This window comes from Octodon degus, unplaced genomic scaffold, assembly GCF_000260255.1.
Source record: "Octodon degus isolate 3935 unplaced genomic scaffold, OctDeg1.0 scaffold00002, whole genome shotgun sequence".
In the NCBI taxonomy this organism is placed as follows: Eukaryota; Metazoa; Chordata; class Mammalia; order Rodentia; family Octodontidae; genus Octodon; species Octodon degus.
This window is the reverse complement of record NW_004524578.1, coordinates 17424012-17445773: the sequence shown is the minus strand read 5'-3', so window position 1 is coordinate 17445773 and position 21762 is coordinate 17424012. Positions and strand designations below refer to the sequence as shown.

At 39.1% G+C, this 21762-nt stretch overlaps 1 protein-coding gene across 2 annotated transcripts in view; it reads left to right on the top strand.

Annotated features, from left to right (window-relative positions):
* Positions 1-21762, top strand: part of Ntrk3 (neurotrophic receptor tyrosine kinase 3) — a 394525-nt gene that overhangs the window by 371468 nt on the left and 1295 nt on the right. Inside the window, exons 17-18 of one of the 2 annotated variants that reach the window (XM_023710187.1) lie at positions 13931-13972; positions 18817-18975. In XM_023710187.1, coding sequence (XP_023565955.1) covers positions 13931-13972; positions 18817-18975 — 201 coding nt within the window. The remainder of the gene's footprint in view (positions 1-13930; positions 13973-18816; positions 18976-21762) is intronic. The other variant, XM_004623279.2, reaches the window with a different exon arrangement.

The following is a 21762-nucleotide window of genomic DNA, read 5'->3' as shown; positions in this document are numbered from 1 at the left end:
CCTTCCTTCCTTCCTTCCTTCCTTCCTTCCTTCCTTTTTTCCTTCCTTCCTTCTCATCTCCAGTTTTTCCTGCAACTCTTCCATCTCTTCTGTGTCCTTTGTTTCCTTCCTGAGACAGAGATGTCAGAGAATGGCAGAGGAATTTCCAAATAATCACAGGTAATAAAATTTGAAAGTTACGATGATAAATGCTTTCACAGTTGAACACATTATGCAGGACTTAGATATTTAGTAATAAAAAGATTGTTTTCATCCGAAAGGGCTTGGCCTTGCGGGCTCAGCTGACCCAGTGAGAGAGCATCAGGCTCCCTCCTCAGCAGAGCCATGCACCGTGCAGAGCAAAGCTGCAGCAGGATGACTGAGGAAGCCAAACCCGTGGCTGGCAGCTTCTTCCAGCTTGTCTAGGAGGAACATCGGCTGCATTCTGGTGTCATCTTTACGCACGCTTTCTGGGTTGATGTGGACTCCGATTTTACTTAATTGAATGTGCTGATTTAGATATTTCAGATTGAAAATCTCCCTTCAGCTTTTATGGCTGTTTTCATAGAAATCAAGTTGTAAGGTTTCTATACTGTTTTCTCAAATTTGCCACCCTAACCCATCAATTTACATGTCTTGAAACATTTTTTTTCTAGTAAGTCTTCATTTAACTTGGAAATGCACAACAATTTCAACTTGTTGGTGCATAAGAATATTGATTTTAGAATCAGAATAATTTAAGTGTAGGATTTGGATCTCTCGCTCTTCAGCCTTTTGCAATAAGCTACTTGATTTTTTCCCTTCCTCTCTTATTCTTCCCTCTCTTCCTTGCTGGATACAATGCTGTTGATCACAATAAGTACCTGCCAGGGTCACTGCATTTGGGGAAGACTGAAGGAAGTAGGTCATTTTAGCTCTAGCATAAACCATGGTACAATATAAACACTCAGCCAGTTGTGGTGCCCCTGTTCCCTGACACAAGACTTCCATTTCTGGCTCCAAACTTGAAATGCTACAATCCTCTCTTCCTACCTGTTATAAAGGAGGACAGAGGTACAGATACATTAAGATGAGGGTTCTAATCTTGGCAGTTACCTAACTCTGTACTTAGCTAGCTGCACCTTTGGGGGCCCTCTTAGAGACCCTAAGAAAGATATTTCCAAACGCAGTTGTCTAGAAATAAGAAGCTCTCGTATACAGTTTTGGAAACATGAATGTGTATAAAAGAGTAGGAATGACTTTGAAAGGAAAAAATCCTGTATAATCTATCCAACTGTGCTTGCTGGCTTAGCATGTAAGACTTTCTCCTGTGTTCATCCTCAGAGCATCTTCAGAGCAGAGCCTTTTGACCTTAGAGGAGAAGCCAAGAGGTAGGGCTTGTTTATAAAGGGAGAAGGTGCAGCCCACAGCTGCAGTCCTCAGATGGTGTCCCAGGCCACCACATGCTGAGAGGAGGCGTGGTTGCCTCATGTCTTTCATCTGCCACTGCCCTCAGCCCACGCATCTCTGCAGAGAGGCATTGTGGGCCCAGGTGCAGTGTCGGGGACTGTGGAAGTCAGCGGGCTCTGGAGTTGTAAGCTTCCCCCGGAGCTGGGAGGGGCATCCAGAGGTTATCCAGGCTCTATTTCATTGACTCTTCATGTTTTGGAGCCATATAATGCTTAAAGTCAACTAACACAGCATTTTCCCTCAGACCACCAACTTCCAAGATGAGGACATGCGCCTAGGGATGAGGCAGGTGGTGTGATGTAACCCTCAGACCTTAGTGTGCTGGGAGTTCTGGCCCCTGGCTCTCTCTGGCCTGCCTATAATGCTTGCCCATGTGTGTGTGCATGTGCGCGCACACACACACACACACACACACACACACACACACACAGTGGCATACACACAGTCCTCTAGAAATTCTGATTGCTGGTACTGCAGGTATTAAAAAGGCCCATGAGATGAGCTTTTGTTCAAGGTTCTTGGCGTATAGATTTAGCTAAGAAAATTATGCTTTGGCAGTCTTCTGTTTTTTAACAGAGTGAAATCTTCACAGTCCTTTGGCTCAACTATGTCATTAGTGAAAATGGGAACATTGAGAGCAAAAGGAAGTACAGACTGCCAGGACCACAGCGTGGTACTTTGTACAACTGAGATGAAACCTCAGATGACCTGACTCTTAATATGGTGCTCTTTGGACTCGGTCTGATGGCCTCCCTGCGTGGTGGATCTTCTCTCTGCCTGTCCCCCTTCCAGGATGCTGGAGGTATCTTGAGTCTCTGTCAGTATCACTTTCTTGGAAATTCTCAGGGGAGAGCTTAACTAAGAACTTGGGACACTGTTTCTTAATCACTCTGTAGATCACAGAGTGCTTCAACTGCTGTCATGGCTTCCCTGAGAAGTTAACTCTCTTATTTTTTCTAAATCGAATCCTCATCTTTCATAGTATTGTGGGTGATTTGCCGTGCTTCACCCACACTCCAAGCATCCTTCCTTTAGCATGAAAGGGGCTCATCTGATGGCTTAATGAACATCACATCTTCCATTGAGTAGAGCAGTGCATTCAGTTCCCAAGTAATCTATGAGTCTGGGGAAGCCCCATTTTGTTCATCTGTCCTTGTTCTCCTTTGAGCTGCTCTGCCGGTCAAATCAGTGAATGGATTGGAAATTCAACTCCAGCTCAGAAGCTGGAGCAGACAGCTTGTAGTCTACAGTGGTCTGGTGTGTTCTTTATGTCATTTCCCTCTATGAGCCTTCAACCGCCCTCTGCCTGGGGATGTGGTGGTGGGTGGTAGTTTCTGCTCTGGTACACACTGCATGTTTACTGAAGTAATTAAAATATGCAAAGTGTTCCCTGTCTCTCCCCACTTTGTGCCTCTTCCTCAGCTACGTGTGGCATTTTCAGTTGTCGGTTAATAAAACAAAACGTGACCCAAGGGCTTGAATCTCCCTCCAGCTAAAAAGATTAATTTGGAGTGATTTAGAAGTAGTAGCTGTCACCTTTGGCAACAGCTGTGTCTTGGTGGCTGATCTGTGCCACCTGCAGGATGTGCCCTACCTGGAGGGGGCAAATAAATGACAGAGAGAAGAGAAGGGAGTGAGGTCTGAAGGGAATGAGGTCTGGTTCATCTACTGCAGCAGCACAAAACCAGAAAAGATTACTCACCTTTCCACAGGGCAGCCCTACACTAAAAGTGATAGTCATGGACACCAGGAACTTACTTCTTAATCCAATTTAAGTCCCTCTTGACCCTGACCACAAAATATTCCCATGCACTCGTATGTGTAGAAACTCACAATCCACTGCCTTGTGTTGTCTACATCTTGGGCCCAGAGAATGCTTCTTGCAAATATCCATAGGAGAACAATGTAGCAGCACTGCCCCAACTATATTACAATTATTATTAGGACAGTTACTTTCTAGTGAGTAATGAGGCTGACTCAGTGCCAGGCACTGGGAAGAATACTTGCCATAGATTATTTGTTTAGCTTTCATGGCCGCTTTTGCAGGTAAATTCGAATTAGTGTTTAATAGATGGGAAGAGGAAGGTCAGAGAGATGAAGTGATTTTCTGAGGTCGCATAGCTATGAGGTTGAGTCACTGAGGTGTGCAGCTTCTGCCCTAAAATCTGGTTATGAGTGTGCCACCATTTGCTACTCTGGGGTCCTGTGTTTACATACACTAATCCTTCTACTGGAGATCTTACCCCTGTCCAGCAGTGCTAAGTGGAATGAGCAAAGTGCTAAATTTGTTTTCCTCAGTTTATCTCTACTGGCTTCCAAAACAGCAGCTGACCTGCTCCCAATCTAGCTGATCTCCAGAAACTTCTGGTTGTGGGGAGTGGGAGACATGGGACTCACGTTACAAAGATGGCTCAACACGACCATGGGGGGAAAAACCTGGAAACAGCTACTAGTGCCAGCGAGTATCAGGTCAGGGCAGGAATCCTGGTTCTCAAAGGAAATAATGCTACCCTTCAGCACATGTTGCTAGCTGTGCTTTATATGCATTCCTCTATTTGTCTTCACGAGCTCTGACTGAGTTGAATGAGCCTGGGGACACCAAACAGAGGTTTGGTGCTACAGCTCTTAAGGCAGTGATTTGAGGCCCCTTCAATGGATGTGAAAGCCTGTCTCGCAAACCAGGCATACATGACTGACTTCTGGAGCCTTGGAATTAGAACCAAAGTCCTCTAGGAGTCGGGCCAGCTCTCCCCCCAGCATATCAACCAAAGCTTGAGGATTGGCATGCACCCTGGGCTTACCTGGAGATGAGGTCTCATTGTCTCATGAGAGAGTATTCTGCCGAATGTTACACTTTAGCACATGTGGTATTCGTGGTACATATCTACTGTCTATTTAAGCTGGTGTTCCATAGTAGTCTTCTGACTGGTAGGATATTCAATCCATAGGAGATATTCTCCTTCTTTTTCCTCTTCTTCCCTTTCTTCCTCTTCCCATTTCCTTTTCCCCTTTCCCCTCTCCCTTCATCTTCTTTCTCCTCCTCGTCTTCCTCTTCCTTCTCCTCCTCTTCCTCTTCCTCCTCCTCTCCTGGAGTCAATTCCTGACTAAGTTCAGCTTTTGAAGAAAAGGAATCCATCTCATTGCTTTCTTTGTTAGAGGCAAATGATCTTGTCCTTGCTTTTTCTCCTCCCATGAAGCCTCACACACAGGCTATGGAGCCACAGAACCTCGTCCAAAGGAAGCATTCCATGTTGAATCAGTCCTGTCTTGCCTCCCCTGTAATTCAGTCTAACCAAGCTTTTCTAAACAGTCTGGATCCAAGGATGCAGACTGGCAGCTACGTAGATCCTAGCAGTTCCTTACAATCACCCCCACTAGGTTTAGGTAGAAGTATCTTCAGTTTGCAAATCTCATAAAGAGAAGCTCTTGGAGTGTGGCAATGATTGCTCCTAGCTTGGGCTCTACTTAGACTGACTGCCTGACTTTTCATCCCTGAACTGGTTTTTCATCCATGAATCAGAGGTAGTTGCCTCACTGTTTGAAGAGTTCTCTTGACAGAATCTCCACATCCATGGAAAACTCGGAAAATGCTGTAGAATAACACAAACCTTATGATTGAGAAAGTAGTAGCATCATCCAAGGACCACTCAGATTCAAAATAATGCCTATGCGCCCGTGAATCGCCTCCGTTTCATTTACCATCTCATCTTATTCCCGTATGTGTACTGAGTAGGTGTGTTATCATCCCCATTTTATACACAAGGAAGCCGAGTCTTTCAGATGTTATGTAAGGCTGCTTAGCAGGTAAATAGCTTTTGCTGAGTTATACATTATTTCCTTTGTTCCTTTGGATTCTGTGTTTTTCAATCCTATATGTATATTTGCAATATTGGTTCACATAATTTTTAGATCTTGTGGAACAACTGAGTGTTTAACAAAGGTGATCTTGTCAGGAAGAGATTACTTTATTTTGACTAAATATGTTTGAAGCTAAACTGGAACCTAATTGTTAGTGCCTGGGTTGTGGAGGGGAATTTTTTTTTTTTTTAATCCAATGTCACCAGAAGGATTGATCTTCCCTCTTCTATGCATATGTGTGATGCAGAGACTTGCAGTCTGGGTGGAATTTAGTGTGATCAGTGGATCTGAGCTGACTCCGGGCCTCCGGCATTGTTGAGTGAATTGAATTCTTTTAACATCTCTGAAGTTTGTTTCCTCTAGAATATTTTAGTGCACCCGGGAGGCTCCAATTGAGACACTCAGAAAAGAAAATAAGGTCCGAGTTATTCTTCAATGTACATTTTCGGACTTGCAGGGCCTGTTCCATAAAAATTATATTACTTGGGGGCAATAAAGGACAGTGAGGTCTTTGAATGAATGCCAGCACCGTCAGGGTTTAGAAAGGGGAAATCAAAAGGAGGTGTGTTATAAAAGGCGTGGTTCCTGGAGCCCCTGCGTGCGAAGCTTGCTGCTGTCAGGTGCTGCTCTAGGTAGGAGAACTGGGAAGATCACAATAGGCTTATTTATGCCCTAGGCTCCTGCTGCTAAACAGCTCAGCACTTAATTCCTTATAGTTTTGGAAGACTCCAAGGGTTTTCCTTTTTGTTTTTTTTTTTTTAAATAATTTTATTGAGAAACAAATAGCAATGAGATAGTTTCAAAACTGATTAGTAGGACAGTTTCAATAATTAATACATTGCATATTGTCGTCTTAGTGGTTATTCATTGTACAAGATGCAGACATGATATCCTGTCCACAAACACTATTAGAGCAAATCTTTCTATTCAATTAAGAGAATGCTGCTGTATATCTATCCTAACTGTTTTGAATATACAGATACAAAATGGTCCTTCCTTTACATCCCCTTTTTTGTTTAGTTTTGTCAGAGAAGGGTATTCCATTATCATTTAAATATTATAGGTGCATGAATTCAGCAAAATATTCCAATATAGCACAGTAGTCCATAATAGTAGTGAGGCTAGAGGCTCAGACCAAGACAGTCATCCCTCTGAGACTCTGCCAAATGGTTGTCGTTTTGGTGAGCTGTCACAAAGCCTGCTTGGAGGAAGCAATGTTACAATGATGTCTTTGTGAGTTCTCTCTGCACAGTCCCTCCAAAGGACCCAAGCACCCACAGACCTGGGGTTGAGATCTTCAGTTCACATCCACAGGAAGCCAGATACCAGTCTACTGTGCTCTCTTGGGGTAAGGAGGAGAGGCACTAGGAAGGCAAACTGTTTTGATTGGGTAAATCAGAGGTTCAGTATCACTGTAAGAAGGACTCGAATCTCTCCTAACAAGTTCTCTGCCATGGAAACCAGGGAGCTCCCATAGTTGCATGAGGCTCCCAATGGACATCTATTTGCATCTTTAAGGCATTCATCTACATAGTGTGGAGGAAATACACTTTCTTCCAGGTGACCCAAAGTCTATGTACATAAGGGTAGGAGAATAAAAACTATAGAACTGAACTTTAATCTTTGTAAGATTCAATCTGTGAGTTTGTTGCATGCTTTTGTGCATGCACCATACAGTCCAGCAATAAGTTTACATACAAAAGAGCAAAACTCAAAAAAAGAAGAAGAAAAAAAAAGAGCAAAACTCTGTGACTTGAGTCTCATTGAATTTACTATCCTAGTGACCTCAGGTAAAATGCTGCTGCTTCTCTTCTGCCCAAGGCCTCTATGTCTGGAGGTGCATGAGGCCATTTCCAAGGCTCTTTCCAACCCTGTGTGCTTATGAGCTGGGGCTATACTGTTCTTTCTCTCCTTTCAAGCCCTGGCTTCAGAAGAACTTGAATTTGGGGAGTTGGTCAGGGTTTGATTTCAGGCAAACTGAACTGATATCCACAAAGATATACCAGAATCCAGGTGGCAGCTGAAGAGAATGTAGTCTCAGCCACCAAAGAGACATGCTTACTTAATGAACAAATGGGGCCAGGAGGTAAGCTGAAGAGCTGTTGCACAGTACGGCACGTAGAACTCAGGACAGCAAAGCAGAGATGGGAGAGAGAGGATCAGAGGAAGCAGGAGGATAGGTTGGAACTGGAGAAAGCTTCTGACTGGCTGTCTCTAAGGCTGTGGAGAATATATATATATATATATTTATATATATATATATATATGGAGGGGACTATTCAGAGAGCTCAGCTGTTGGAAATGATGGACAGTGCAAAAGATTAATTCTAAGAAGGAGGAGGTTTCTGTCATGTTGGAAGAAAAATTTGTAGGCAGCAAAGCTAATCAATGGGCTTTGAGTGAAATTATTTATTTTTGTTGCATTTCATGAGACAGGATACATTGGAAGAAGACTTAGTGTGCTTTTTTCTACATTTAGGCCATTTCTTTCTAGAAATGTCTAGAGGAGGTTAACCAACTCCATGTGATCAACATGGCTGACAGGCCTCTGTCCATATGTGTGTATGCAACTGTTTGTATAAAGCACATGCATTGACATACACCTATGTTCATGCAAACACCTTCTCTCCTGACGTACCAGTGTGTGTACATGCAATGGTCTATCAGCAGCAAACGCCGGTGTGCATCCCCTGGGTGTGAATTTTGCATACTTTCTCAAGCAAGTGTATTATCCATTTTAACCGTTAACCAGTATTCAACCATGTCCTGTATTTAAATATAAGATGACCATTAATTAGATACTTTTTTCATTAATTTTTATAAGATATTATAACAGCAAATATAAAAACAATAGTTTTATCAACTTCATTCTATATAAGAATCAACTGTTTGGGATGCCAACTGCCTGAGTGATGTTCAGAACAGTACATAAGGAAAGGCACTGCCCATGTGATCCTTGGGGTAAACTCTTAAGACTGTAGTGGTGGCTGCTGGCACTGCAGTTGTTGCAGTATTGTGGTTAGGTGATTGCCACCCTTGACAGATGCCCCCTCAAACATGATGGACAGGGTGATGAGAAGCAAAGGCTGCTGGGGCTTGTGGGAAGTAGGCTCTTCAAGGGATAAAGAGGACTGAATCTTTCTTTAATCCAGGGGACTGGGTTCCCTCTAATTGCAGCAAAGTCAGAATTATACAGTGGAAATGTGCAAGTTGATAATTCCCCGCTGAGGAAAGGCTGGCTTAGAAGTCGGAGGGCAGCTAGTTAGCTGTACATAGGGAAATGTGAGGTCCCAAGGGTGGTGGTGGAATGACACACTGCTATGGAGAGCATTTTGTACCAATAGGAGCTGGAGCCCCAGAGCCTGTGGTCACTCCACTGTCATCTCTGCTGAGTCACTTACTTCTGGCCCTCCAGGGCAGGGCTGAGAGCAAAAAGTGGGATTTGGGGTTTTACTCAGGCACCTGGGGCTGGCAATAAGGATGTTATGCTGGCTCCCATAGTTTCCTATTCTCTCCCCTTGTCAACTAATGGTGGAATGCAGGCTTGGTGAAAGATGAGAGACAGGACCCCCAACTTCACTCTGTACACTGAGTCGCCAGAACAGTGGCCTTCAAATGTTTATACCCCTAAATCATTTTGAAAAACCATCCATGACCCTTGCACAATCTAAGGTACCATCTGTAATCTTCAACATAATTTTAAATAGTTGCAAGTGATGCCATTTCCAGAATAGTATAAACATTGGCATTAAGAAAATACATCATTCCTTTAATGCATCTAATGAACTTTAAATACCAGAGCAATTTGGTACAGCATCTATTAAACACATGAACAAGTTCTTAAACAGTCAGTTTTACATGACTCTTTTTTCTTCATGAATTTACATTTTCATTCCAGTTACCCCATCGAATTTTATTATTATGTAATTTAGTTTTATGCTTGAAAGCCTTTTACTGACCACTCTATCATAATCTACTGTGACCAAAATATGTATGGAGATTTAAATTTAATTTTTAATGTCCAATGACCCTAAGTTTGAAAATGTTAAGAGTTTTAGAATTGAGTATCATTACCATTATTAGCACACAGAAGCTGGCAGTTGATCAAAATGTATATATATATATATATATATATATATATATATATGTATATATATATTAAAACTTTTGATGAATATGAAAGATAAAAAAGCTAAATTTTAATGGAAAAAATTCTCATAGTTTTAAACTACTGCATATATTCATTAATGGATGAAGCACTATTTATCTTTAAAATTAGAAAGTTTCAGGATCAATTCTCTCCTTATTTTCACCTTAATAGATGCAAAAAACAAGAAATGTTCACAATAAAAAATAGATGGGAAAAGAAGGGCCTGTTACTAAAATGTGACTCAGTATCTTGAACTATGTAGGTATTTGCTTAATTACTATTTTTAATCTTTTAGCTGATAATTCTTTTAGGTTTGCCCATCATTCATTTGTTTGAGAAACACTGGAGACTACTCAGCTTACAAATGAATTTGTTTCTGTTACTAGAGACATTCATTTTCAACACCTATAGCAATATTTCATGGGGGATTTTCCTATGTACTTTGTAAATTTTCATTCCTGAGGTTTAGTATGTGAGAAGTAGGTCTTTTCTTCTGGAAGTGTTATGTCCATGGTCAATTGGCTGTATCAGTCAGGATTCTCTAGCGGTACAGACTATGTGTATGATTGTGCAAGCGATGCGTGAGGTAGACTTCTAGACTCGAGCAGGCAAAATAAAAGCATTGCAATGGGCTTCTACCAGATCAGAGATGGAAGAATCTAAAACGGCTGCCTGTGTGCTGGAGATCTGGAGGATCCAGCAGCAGTTGAAGGTCGAAGGTCGAAGGCCTGGAATCCCACTTCAGAGTTACATGGTGAGTTTGTGTCAGAAGGCTGAAGAGTCTGTGTTGGAAGACAGAAGGAATTAGAGACAAGGTCTGAAGAGAACAATGAAGACTGCAGCTCCCCTGAAGAAAAGGGAAGTCTTCCTTTTTTCTCCCTCTCTTTCTCTTTTTCTTCTGTCCAGACTACAAGTTTGCTGGTTTCTGCTACCCACATCCCGCTGGGTCTGCCCTCTTGAGTTTAAGCCCTATGGACCAAACATCCACAGACACACCCAGAATTCATTAATCTGCCAGGCAGTCCTTACTCAAGTCAAGTAGGCATGCCACTTAATGATCAGATTGGGCAAGATTATTGCTAGGCCGCAGGGCTTTTTAAATTTACTTCTAGAAATAGAAGTCCATACTGGAATTGAGGCTCTACAATATCCCTCATGACTACCCTTGCTCAAGTGCATGCTGAGAAGACCTTTAATATCCCCAAAGTTCTGAAGACTTATCTGCTACAAGAGTTGGGAACTCTAGGCCTCATCCATGGGGCAATGGGTCTTCCGTGTTAGAGATTGTAAGAATAATGTGAGGTACATGTGAGAGGTGCCCTTCCCTAGCAAAAATAGCTAAGCACAGGAAACTATGCCAGGGCCAGTAATATGGGGCTGACTGGATAAATCATGGCGCTGTTATATGTGCAGTTGTGTCCTTAGCAAGGAATAAGCAAACTTCAGTGAAGAAAGCAAAGTGTAGAACAGATAAGCGACTCAGAATCTCTACTTGCTTGTATAAAGAGCAGCAAAGGAACCTGGGCCTCATGGAACACATTATAACTCCAGCACTCTGGGTGGCTGGGGCAGGAAGATTTCAAGAGCCATTTCAGTTTGGGAAAACTTGGTAACTTAGTGAGATCCTGTCTCAAAAAAAAAAAAAAAAAAAAAAAAAAAAAAAAAAAAAGGCTCAAAATATAGCTCACTGCAAAGGTCTTGAGTTAAATTATCATTCCCACAAAAATGAAACAAAATGAAGCAAAGTAAAAATTATAAAGCAATGGAAGAGTAATAGAAACAAACCAAACCTGTTTCTTTTAGGTGGAGGATGAGACTAGGATGGAGAGAGCAGGGATGAGAGGGTAGGTTGCTTGTTTTCTTCTTTTAACCTTGAAATCATGTATCAATTCTTACATGATTTGTAGGCATCGTAAAGCAAACAGAAAATGAAAAACAAAACAATTCCTAAGAATAAAAAGAAAGTAACAGGGAAGAAAAGACTAATTCTGTAGTAAGTTGGTCGTGCTTCTGTATACAGAAAGAAAATTTCAGATGACTGAAATAAAGCGGGGAGTGGGGTGTGTGGGTCAGTGGTGGAGCACTTGCCTGGTATGAATGAGATCTTTGGTTCAATCCCAGCACTGCAGAGGGGAAAGCTATGAAACATCGTAGAAATCAGTATTTTCAGCATGAGACACAAGTAGAAATATAAAAGTTGAACAAGTTAAATAAAAACTCTGCAATCCTAACTTCAAATGTAGTAAAAACCTACACTACTTTACATCATACGTTATCTTAAGAAAAATATTTTCCTAGCTGTATGTTTCATACTATAAAGATCTAGAAATCATGCCTACACCAGGAGCAAAAAGCTCCCCTTGGTGCCATAGGATGATCTTGGAATTCTGTTGTCCATCAAAAGAATCCAGAAATCTTTTGATCCAAGACTGGGGCAGGAAGTGTACAAGATGATCCTAGAATATCCTTTCACATCAGAAAGCAAAGATGCTACTGAATGAGCTTATGTGAGAAGATGCAGGCACTAGCTTTTAAGAGTTTATCCTATTGATCAGTTTTGAAACTGTCTCATTGCTATTTGTTTCTCTAAAATAAAATAATAAATTAAATAAACAAATTAAAGAGAAGAAACAAACAAAAAGAGTTTATCATTAGCCAAAGATGGGGCCTCAGGCAGCAAAAGTAAGAAATACAACAGAACAAAACACTTGTGGGGTGTGTGTGTGTGTGTGTGTGTGTGTGTGTGTGTGTGTGTGTTTTACCAAGGAGCAAATGTTGATAATGCTTTTCAAAAACAAAACAAAACAAAACAAAACTCACATTGACCACCTGTGTGAATTTTAGGGAATGAGTAAAGAGAAAATATCAGGCTTTCATTTTCTCTGACTAAGCTATTAGCAGTAACTGGTGAAGGGAAGTTATTATTTATAAAAGATTTCCAGCCAAAAAATGCAGAGGACTGAGGGACAGCTATAACTAGAATGTCACCCTTTTACAATCACTGATGAAATAATGGGCCTAGGCAATGAACATCAGTGACTGTCAAAATCATTCGGTGAAAGCGGATTTAATGGTGAGTGATATGGAATCCACTGACCAGTTTCAAATTTCCCCATACCGAAAGACTGACATACATTGCCCTTGTCATGTTGCAGAAGTTGGAATTGATCAGGAACTAATTATGACAGAAAATGTAGTAGGCTGGCAACCATAACCTATCAATATAAAATATGTTAAACTAGAACATGAAAATTTCTGTAAAACAAATGACTAATGAACTACAAGGGAGCTGGGGAATCCTATAGACTGAGACCTAAGGCACGTTACTAAATGCAATATATAGATTTCTCTTGGACCAAACTTTCTTAAAACACTTGAGAACCTAGGAGAACTGTTACCATTGAATGATAATTGGTATTGAGGGACTAGTGGCAGTTTGGTCATATTAAACAAAATAGTCACTATCTTTGTCAATTAAAAATGTCTTCTGGGCTGGGGAGATGGCTCAGTAGAATAGTGCTTCCCCGGCAAGCACAAAGGCCTGAGTTCAATCCCTGGTTCTGGAAAAAAAAATGTCTTTCAATCTGTGAATTCCTTTGTTCAGAGTTTATCAAACTGTCTCCACAAGGGACCAGGTAGTAAATATTTTAGGCGCTTATATGGTCTCTAACATATCTTTTAGGGTGATACTAATATATCCACATACCCATTTTTACATGAATTAGAATAATAAAGTATGTTTTCAAGGACTTATACTTTAGTATACACTAGACATATTTATGATTCTATACACATAGCTTTACTTTATTCCTTGTTAACTACTGGTTACATCTATAATGATGAACAAATACATTTTCAGACTTTGGAGCAATCAAATTATAGACTTTATCCAGACATTTTTGCATACATAAGCAAATATTTGTGTAAGCCCCTTGACATGCAATTGCTGGACTTGAAGTCACTTGTGTCTTTAGTGTAGACAGATTTTACAAAGTATCTGCCCTAAAATTGATCAACCTCACGAGTGGTACAGGCAACTGAATCTTCATCACCCTCTCAGACACCAGATAACATCTATCCTTTCCAGCTTTTCTCAAACAACATTAAATGTGTGCCTGTTGTTTTATTTGGTATTTCTTCATATCTTTGTGGCTGTTGGTAGCTATCTTGTGGGTCATACGCTCTTAACCCTTCATTCGTCTTTCTGTTGGGTTGCTTTCTCTAACTGATTTGAAGAACTACTTTGCCATATGTATTTTAATTCATTGTCTGTTACATATATTAAAGTTATTTTCTGTCATTGTCTTTTATCTATGATTATTTTTTTCTTTTGCCATGAAAAGTATTTGTGTTTATAAATTGTATCTCTAAATGTTATCCTTTATGGCTTCTTGAACATATAGTTTATGTAGGAAGGCTTTTCACTCCTGAGTTTATACAAATATTTTTGTAAGTTTTCCTCTAATATTATTATTGTTTTGTTTTTATGTTTAGCTCTTTAATCCATCTGGAAATGATTTTTGTATATGGTGTGAGGTAGGTATCTAAGTGTATTTTTAATGAATAGTTCATTTTACCAACAATTTTATTACTAACCCATCATTTCATATTATTAAATTCCAATATTTATACCTGGGTCTACCTCTAGATTCTCTAGTTTGTCTCATTAATAAATTTGTCTATCCCTATGCCAAAACACAATGTATTCAATGTATAGTTTGATAAAATGTTTGGCAGATAGAGTAAAATTTTCATCATTGTTCTATTTCAAAAAGATTTTATTGGATATTTACCTTAGATGAATTTTGGGTTCATCTTGTCATTCTCCATATACATTCCACTGGGGGTTGTATTTAAATTGTACTGAATTTTTAGATTAATTTGAGGGAGGAATGAGAGGTTTATGCTATTTTTCTTATCCAAGGAAATGATACAACTTTCTATTTATTTTGATTTTATTTTATGATTTTACCACTTTTATTTAAGTAGTTTTCTGCTAAGGTTTATGTCTAGGTGTTTTAAATGGTTTTATTACGATTTTGCACAGTGTTATTTCCCATCATATTCTGAAGTCATCAGCATTGGTATAAGTATTTTGGTTATTATGTGTTTCTCTTTTATCTGGGTAACTTGCTAATATTACAGTTTTAATTGCTTTTTAGTTTATTGCTTCCTTTTATGTATTTCTATTGTAGTTTAAAATTCTCATTTTATTGCATTGATTAGGACCTTCTAAACAGTATTTCATAAAATCAGTGGCAGAAGTTACCTTTCCTGTTTCTAATGTTTTACCTGCTATTTTGACATGTAGTAAATCAAGTGAAAGATGTTATTGTCTATTATTAATGGCTTCAGTATTTTCATCAGAAAAGAGTATTGGAAATTTTAGACATTTTTGAAAGGACTTCTTCTATCTTAATTTAGTAAATATGCCCACATATTTGCTAAGAGTGAGACCTCCTTGAATTTATATTACAAATATTATTGAATTATAACATGGAATTCCTGTGATACATTTTTGATTTGAAACTGCTTTGATTTGGAGAATGCATTCATAACAGATAATTTTACATGTATATAGATTAAATTGTTTCTGTATCTATATGTGCAGGCAATAAGTTAAAGTGCTGTATTATCAGAGATATTTAAGTCAAAGGTAGTAGTTTGAGAAAGCTCCTATATTGTTTTTGTTTTGCAAAAATGTAAGCAGGATAGGAGATTTTAGTAGAGCTCACTCTTAGAACCATCTGGACCTTGTATTTCTAATGCATGAATTATTTGTGCTACAATTTGAATTGTTTTTGTATGCAGGTTTTCTGCTTTTCATTACTATTTTGTAGTAAATTGATCACTGCGTCTATGTTTAAAAATTATTGTTTTTAAACATAGACGCAGTGATCAATTTACTACAAAATATATTTGCATTTTATATTTATCTCCTCTACTCCCACACCACTTTGTCATGGGCTTATGTGGCTTTTGGGAGAGCTAGCAATTGATTGTACAGATCAAGTTTGTTTTTTGTCTCTTGTGTGTTTGTTTTGCTTTGTCTTGTTCCATTCCAAGCTATCTATTTAATTTTGTCTTTAGAATTTATTTCTTTTTCATTTTTGCTTTTGCTTTTAGGTCTCTATAACCTTTTTTTTAAAAAAAGCTTTATTTAGCCTTGCTATATTTTAATGGTTTTTAAAACAATTACTTTGGTGTTTATATATTTTTTTCAAGATTTACTTTAGGTATATCCCTATTATACAGTGAATAGAATTTTGGCTAGTATTATAATAAATAACGTAAAATTTGTTGTCATGTTTTCTTTATCAACTAGTTTAACAGTGGCTGAAAGGAAACATTTTAAAAGGTTATGTCTTTCTTGTTAAATTCTATTTTACATTCTTTCATACAAAAATATTTCTAATTTTTATTTTATATGTATTTTTTTCTCTGAGAATTTCAGATTTCCTTTGAGGTTGAATATGTGATTGACTTTTAAAAACTTTTCTATGTAACTTAAAATTATCACCTGAAAGCTTTTTAATCCATCTGGTAGACTTATAATCCCAGCATACTTCTATTTTGTGAAAATCACTTTGTTTGTTTTAAAAATATATCTTAATTTACATTATCACCTTGACCTTTTAATTTGTGAAAAGTGGTTTAGTTTTCCATTGTAATGATAGCTTTGCCAGTGGCCTTTCATTCATACTGTGTGTTTGTGTGTGTGCGTGTGTGCACGTGTGTGTAAGGGGCTGGAACCCAGGACTTTCACTGGGAGCTACATCCCCAGCCCTCTGTAACTTTTTTTTTTTTTTTTTTTTTTTTTTGTGGAACCGGAGATTGAACTCAGACCCTTGCACTTGCCAGGGAAGCGCTTATTCCACTGAGCCATCTCCCCGGCCCTCTGTAACTTTTTGAGGCAGGGTCTAAGTCATTAAGTTGCCCATGTTGGGTATGAACTTATGATCCTCTGTCGCAGTCAGCCAGTCAGAGCACTGCAATTAGAAACATGTGCTTCTGTGTCAAATTTATATATTCTTTATATTTATTTTATATGGCATTGCTGTGGTAATTGAGCAAAAGTTTTCCTGATTATTTTAATGGTAATTTTTCCATTTTCAAATATAATATTAAGTGTGATATAAAAGTGACACAGATTACTTTATTTCATTTTTGACTTTCTGAGTTCCTTTTACAAACACACTGGTGAAACAATATAAATTGTGTAAAAATCAGTAAAAGAACTGGCCATAAACACCTGTATATTCATAAGCACAAATGTATGTATATGTGTACTTCTATGCAAGAGCATATATGTATATGAATATACATGGGTAATTACATTTTTATTTCATTACTTAAAGTTTTATATCCTTTTCTTTTTTACAATTTTGTTTAGATGTAACTCTTCAAAATAACATGAATCTTATTCTTCTTTATCTAAAGTTTCCTTAAGAGGTATTATAACTTATTTGCATTTACTCTATATTTTTTAAACTTCTTTTTTCATTTTGTACTTTATTATAATTATTCTTATTTTTTTGGTAGTCTTCTTTGTATTGGCTAAAGATTTTTTAAGTTGTATTTTCCTAGAGCTAATTAGGTATCTATATTTACTATTTCTATCCTTCTCCAAGCTGCTTTAAAATTTTAGCAAGCATATTTACAATTTAACTGTTGTAATCAACAATTGATCAATATCTGTAAACTCCTTTCCCTACTTTATGAATAATAAAGCCTTTATCAATTTTGTTGAGTATTTGTGCATCTACTCTTCAATGCATTTATTGTTTAAATTATCTGGAATGAAATTATCTGGAAAGTTTCATTCCAGATAAATGTTAATAGTAGTTGTATTAGTACTATTATTATTATTGGGTATTATTATTTACTTTATGCTCCATTTTACAGGAAGCCTTTATTAGTGTTTTGTTGTTGTTTTGTTTTGTTTTGTTTTTTTTTTGGCGGAACTAGGGATTGAACTCAGGCCCTTGCGCTTGCCAGAGAAGCGCTTATTCTACTGAGCCAACTCCCGGGCCCCTTTTATTAGTGTTGTATTACCTTTTACTATCAAATTGGCAACTATTACTTACATTTAAATAGGATTTTGTGACTTTTTGCTTTATATGGTGTGTAATCTTCCAAGTCTTTGTGTATCTTAGATCCTTTTTTCTGTTTCTCTGGAATGCCTCATCAGTCAATTTCTGCTTCTTTAATTTATGAAAGCCTGTGTGTAGTGAAATGTCTGTCTTTGCTTTGTCCAAAAGAAATACCTCTGTTTTCTTTATGCTTGATACAGATTTATCTTGATTATAAAATCTCAGGCTCAAAATAACTTTCCACAAACTCATTATTATCAGTTATCTTCTAAAATACTTCAAGTGGATGAGGAAAATGCAATTTCCATTTTTAGAAACAAGACTTCCCAAGTCATTTTTTTTCTAAAATGCCCATTATTATTTTTCCTCCAACTTGTCCACTATGCAAATGAAAAATTCATATTAATAGTTTATAAGAACATCTATAGACAACTTTCTTTTAATTAAAGATGTGGTCTTTTGTAACACTCCATGTATTAGTCAAAAATTTTCAATTTTAAAGCTTTATTTAGCAATGATCCAGTTTCAAAGTTTTAGCTCCTGAGTTTTAAAGTGTGCTGTTAATTTTCCCACTTACATTAATACCTCTAGCCTGCTGGGTGATGAAGTTCTCCTTAATGTTTTCCTCAGGAAAAGATGTCCTGTGTTTTGCCCTTGTCAGTCACTATCTCTTGCCTTAGGCTTTCAGGATATCCACACCTGGCTGATGTCCTCTTTGGGCAATATTTGTCTCCTTACTGATCTTTGACATCTTACTGAACCTGTCAGGAGTTCTTACCCTATCCTCCTGCTAGTAGCACGTGGAAACCATGCTCCTGCAGTTTTCCTGTATGCTTCTTTAACATACTAAATTCTGAATCATCAGGGTTGTCAGGAATCTTAAACCTTTCCCACCTTGGCCAATGAGTTTGGCTTGAAGCCTGGTATTCTTGGAGGTCATCAGTGATTCTCCTGACTTCCTTTTGGACTTCCCCTTAAGGGAAATTCTAGGATTTGACTGTAGTACTGTATCTGCTCTCATTTGAGATCACATGGTGATCTTTCTTTACACTCAGGGTCAGGGAATCTACCCTCACTCAGTCGCTGTCTGTAACTGCTATTTCAGCTGTCTCTAGTGTTGTAGCTGCGGATGTCTGTGTCTTTGCTCAGCCTCAGATGACAAGTTGCATACAGTTGTGGCCGTCAGAATCAGATGCATGGAGAGTGCGTCTCGTGGGAAGAGTGCAGAATGGCAGGTCTGATGCTGGCTAAGTGGTCACTCTGTGCCTCTGTCTTGACCCTTTTTAGGTAGGAGGACACACCATGCTCCCCATCCGCTGGATGCCCCCTGAAAGCATCATGTACCGAAAATTCACAACAGAGAGTGATGTGTGGAGCTTCGGGGTGATCCTTTGGGAAATCTTCACCTATGGGAAGCAGCCCTGGTTCCAGCTCTCAAACACAGAGGTAAGCGGGGTGGGAGGCATAGAAATCTTGATCTGGAGGAAGGCTGATAAGAGGGACTCATGCCTGGAATTAGACATAGTATATAAAACATCAGGTGGGTTGGTTTTGGAGCCGGCAGAGTGAATGCAGGCATAAGCAGGAAGAGAGTTTCTCTGTGGGAGAAAAAACTGTGATTGTAGAAAATGTGGAATAATTTTCAAAAGAGCATGAAATCAAACGTCTAAATTGAGACACAAGTCACGGTTCTGTTTGTTCTGCTACACTTAAAAATCACAAATGTTTTGCTAAGACAGAAAATGAAAACAAAGAACAAGTATGAGTTTTTCAACTGTGCCATCTTGTGGAAACACCTACTCCTTGTAGGCCCAAATCATCCGGGTTCCCAGGGGTTTTAGGCTTGCCAGGCCCAGGGCTGTAGAAGGGTGGTAAACAGAGAAGCTGCCTCACCAACTGGGCTGTGTGGGAGTTTCCAGGAATAGAATAAATCATAATAGTGAGCTCAACAAATATCCTGCTATTTTATAATTTTATTTTAAAATGACAAAAATACTAATAAGTGAATTTTAATAATAGCTAACATTTAAAACCAGGTGTTTTGTTAAGCACTTTAGATGTAGGAAGTCAATAATTTTTACAAAAACACCTTTTGAGGCTTGGGACATAAGAAAGTGAGTTGCTTGGGGTCCTAGAGTAGAGGAACCAAGATTTCAGAGGTGAAATCCTAGGCTGTTCTGTTTCCAGACCCATCCAGATGACTCTCCAGTATCGGTGGACCAAAGCCATGTTGGCCAGGGGCTTAGTATAGTTCACAGACAAGAAAGGTATCAGTCTTCTACCTCAGTGATCCTATGAGAACTTCTAGTTCTTTTATTATCTTCTGTTTTCTGATGAAACATGAACATAAAAGCTTTCTAGTATTCATATTGAAAGGAAGGCTGTTCTTTACTTCTGTGATATCTTACCCTTCTCAACCCCAATGGAACCTAGCCACATTTCCAAAAGTAGGACAAAACATTTTGCCAACCTTTGAAAATAAGGAAAGTGTGTATTTCTGAATCCATTTATTATGATGTCTAAAAACTTCTATGTTCCTAGAGAGTGGGAAACATACATGCACATATATCCACATGCCTACATGTGCATGCAGACATGAACCTGGATGAGCCTGAGCAAGCCCTTGTGAAGTTTGGTAGTTCAAAGAAAGAGAGGCTCCAGAGTCAGGGCAGTAGTTGTTTTAGTAGAAAACTTGTCCTGGACACCTGGATGGCTCACAATAGCTAAAAGGGTGTTTGTGGTTTCTTCTTAGACTGTCTGGTGAAGCAGTGCCCTTGAAGGCAGGCTTTCTGCTCCAGCCACTTCCCCCTCTCCACCCACCACAGCAGCCAGGTACTGGCAGTCATTAATAATGGGTTTCTCTAGAGAAGTTGACAACATAGATAGTATCATGTTAGAAGAGTCACTACTGAGTGCTTTTGATCTTAGCATCAGAAGCTGTTACTGTGGCTTGAATTGGATCCCTTTTTATGGAGGTGAAAGTAATAGGAGTAAAAACTGTGCTGTCATATCAGTGGGAAATAAGAGTAGTTGGAGGCCTAGCAGCCCTGTAGAGAAATGAGCTTAGTGGGCCATCACAGACTCCAGGAGGGTGCTGGCAGTCAACGGCTTGAGAGATCATTCCAGGTCAGAGTGACAGGCGCTGACACTCAGGACGAGGTAGTTCTGGGTGGCACATGATGATACAAAGGAGGAAAGAAAAGCAGTTCTGTTGCCCAAGTAAATACAGACTAATAGGAACCAGGAAGAGGGACGTTTGTTCAGCTACTGAACTAGAGCTTAGTCTGTTTATTTTTACCTTCACAAACAATTTTCCAATGTGGAAACTGAAATTCTGGGTAAGTGACCTGCTTGTAGTTACACAGTGGTAGAGACAGAAATTAAAACAAGTCTGAAAACTACAAGATGAAACCCTGAAAATTCACATAGAAAGTTTTATCCTTGGGCCAGCAGTATAGCTCAGTGACAGAGAACTGGCCTGACATTCATAAGGGTCTGAGTTTGATCCACAGCATTGCCTCTCATCCTCCAAGATAGAAATATGCTGCAAACTCCAGAATTGGTCCTGGAGTGGTCTCCTGTGCACTAGCTTGTTTTGTTTCCACTTCTTATGGCCACGCTTTCTGTACATGGAGCCATACAGCTCCTTTTCTTGGCTTCATGCGGTCCTTATGCTGCTCCTAGAAGGAGGTCAAGTGAGCTGTTTCTTTCCTGTCTTACTGATAAGGATGGTGACATCCTGTGAGGTTAACTGACTTGCACTGTCAACTCAACAGGTAGAGTAAGGCATGCAGTTGGTCTTAGCACTACAGAACCCACTGATGGGAGACAGCAGTATAAAATCATCTTGAGTTTAATGTATATGGAGATGGTTTCACATAAAATGTTTATAATTGGGTGTATAAGTTAGATTTGCATTGCTAGTTGTGAGGGTCAAGATTCAATGAGCACATTTAGAGGCCAGATGTAAAATTGCAATATTATCCTTTAACAAAAGTAGCAAGAGGGCAGGCGAGACAGCTCCGTAGACTAAGCACCTGCCGAGGTAATCACAGGAGACAGGGTTCCATCCCTGGCACTGTATGCCATGCCAGCCCTGCCTCGGGGCCCACTAAGCTGGAGACTAATTCCAGGGTGGTTGGAGCATGCCTGCAATCCCAGCACTGGGGAGGCTGAAAACAAGAGGATCACTATGAGTTTGAGCTGTGTAGTGAGACCCTGCACAAAAAAAAA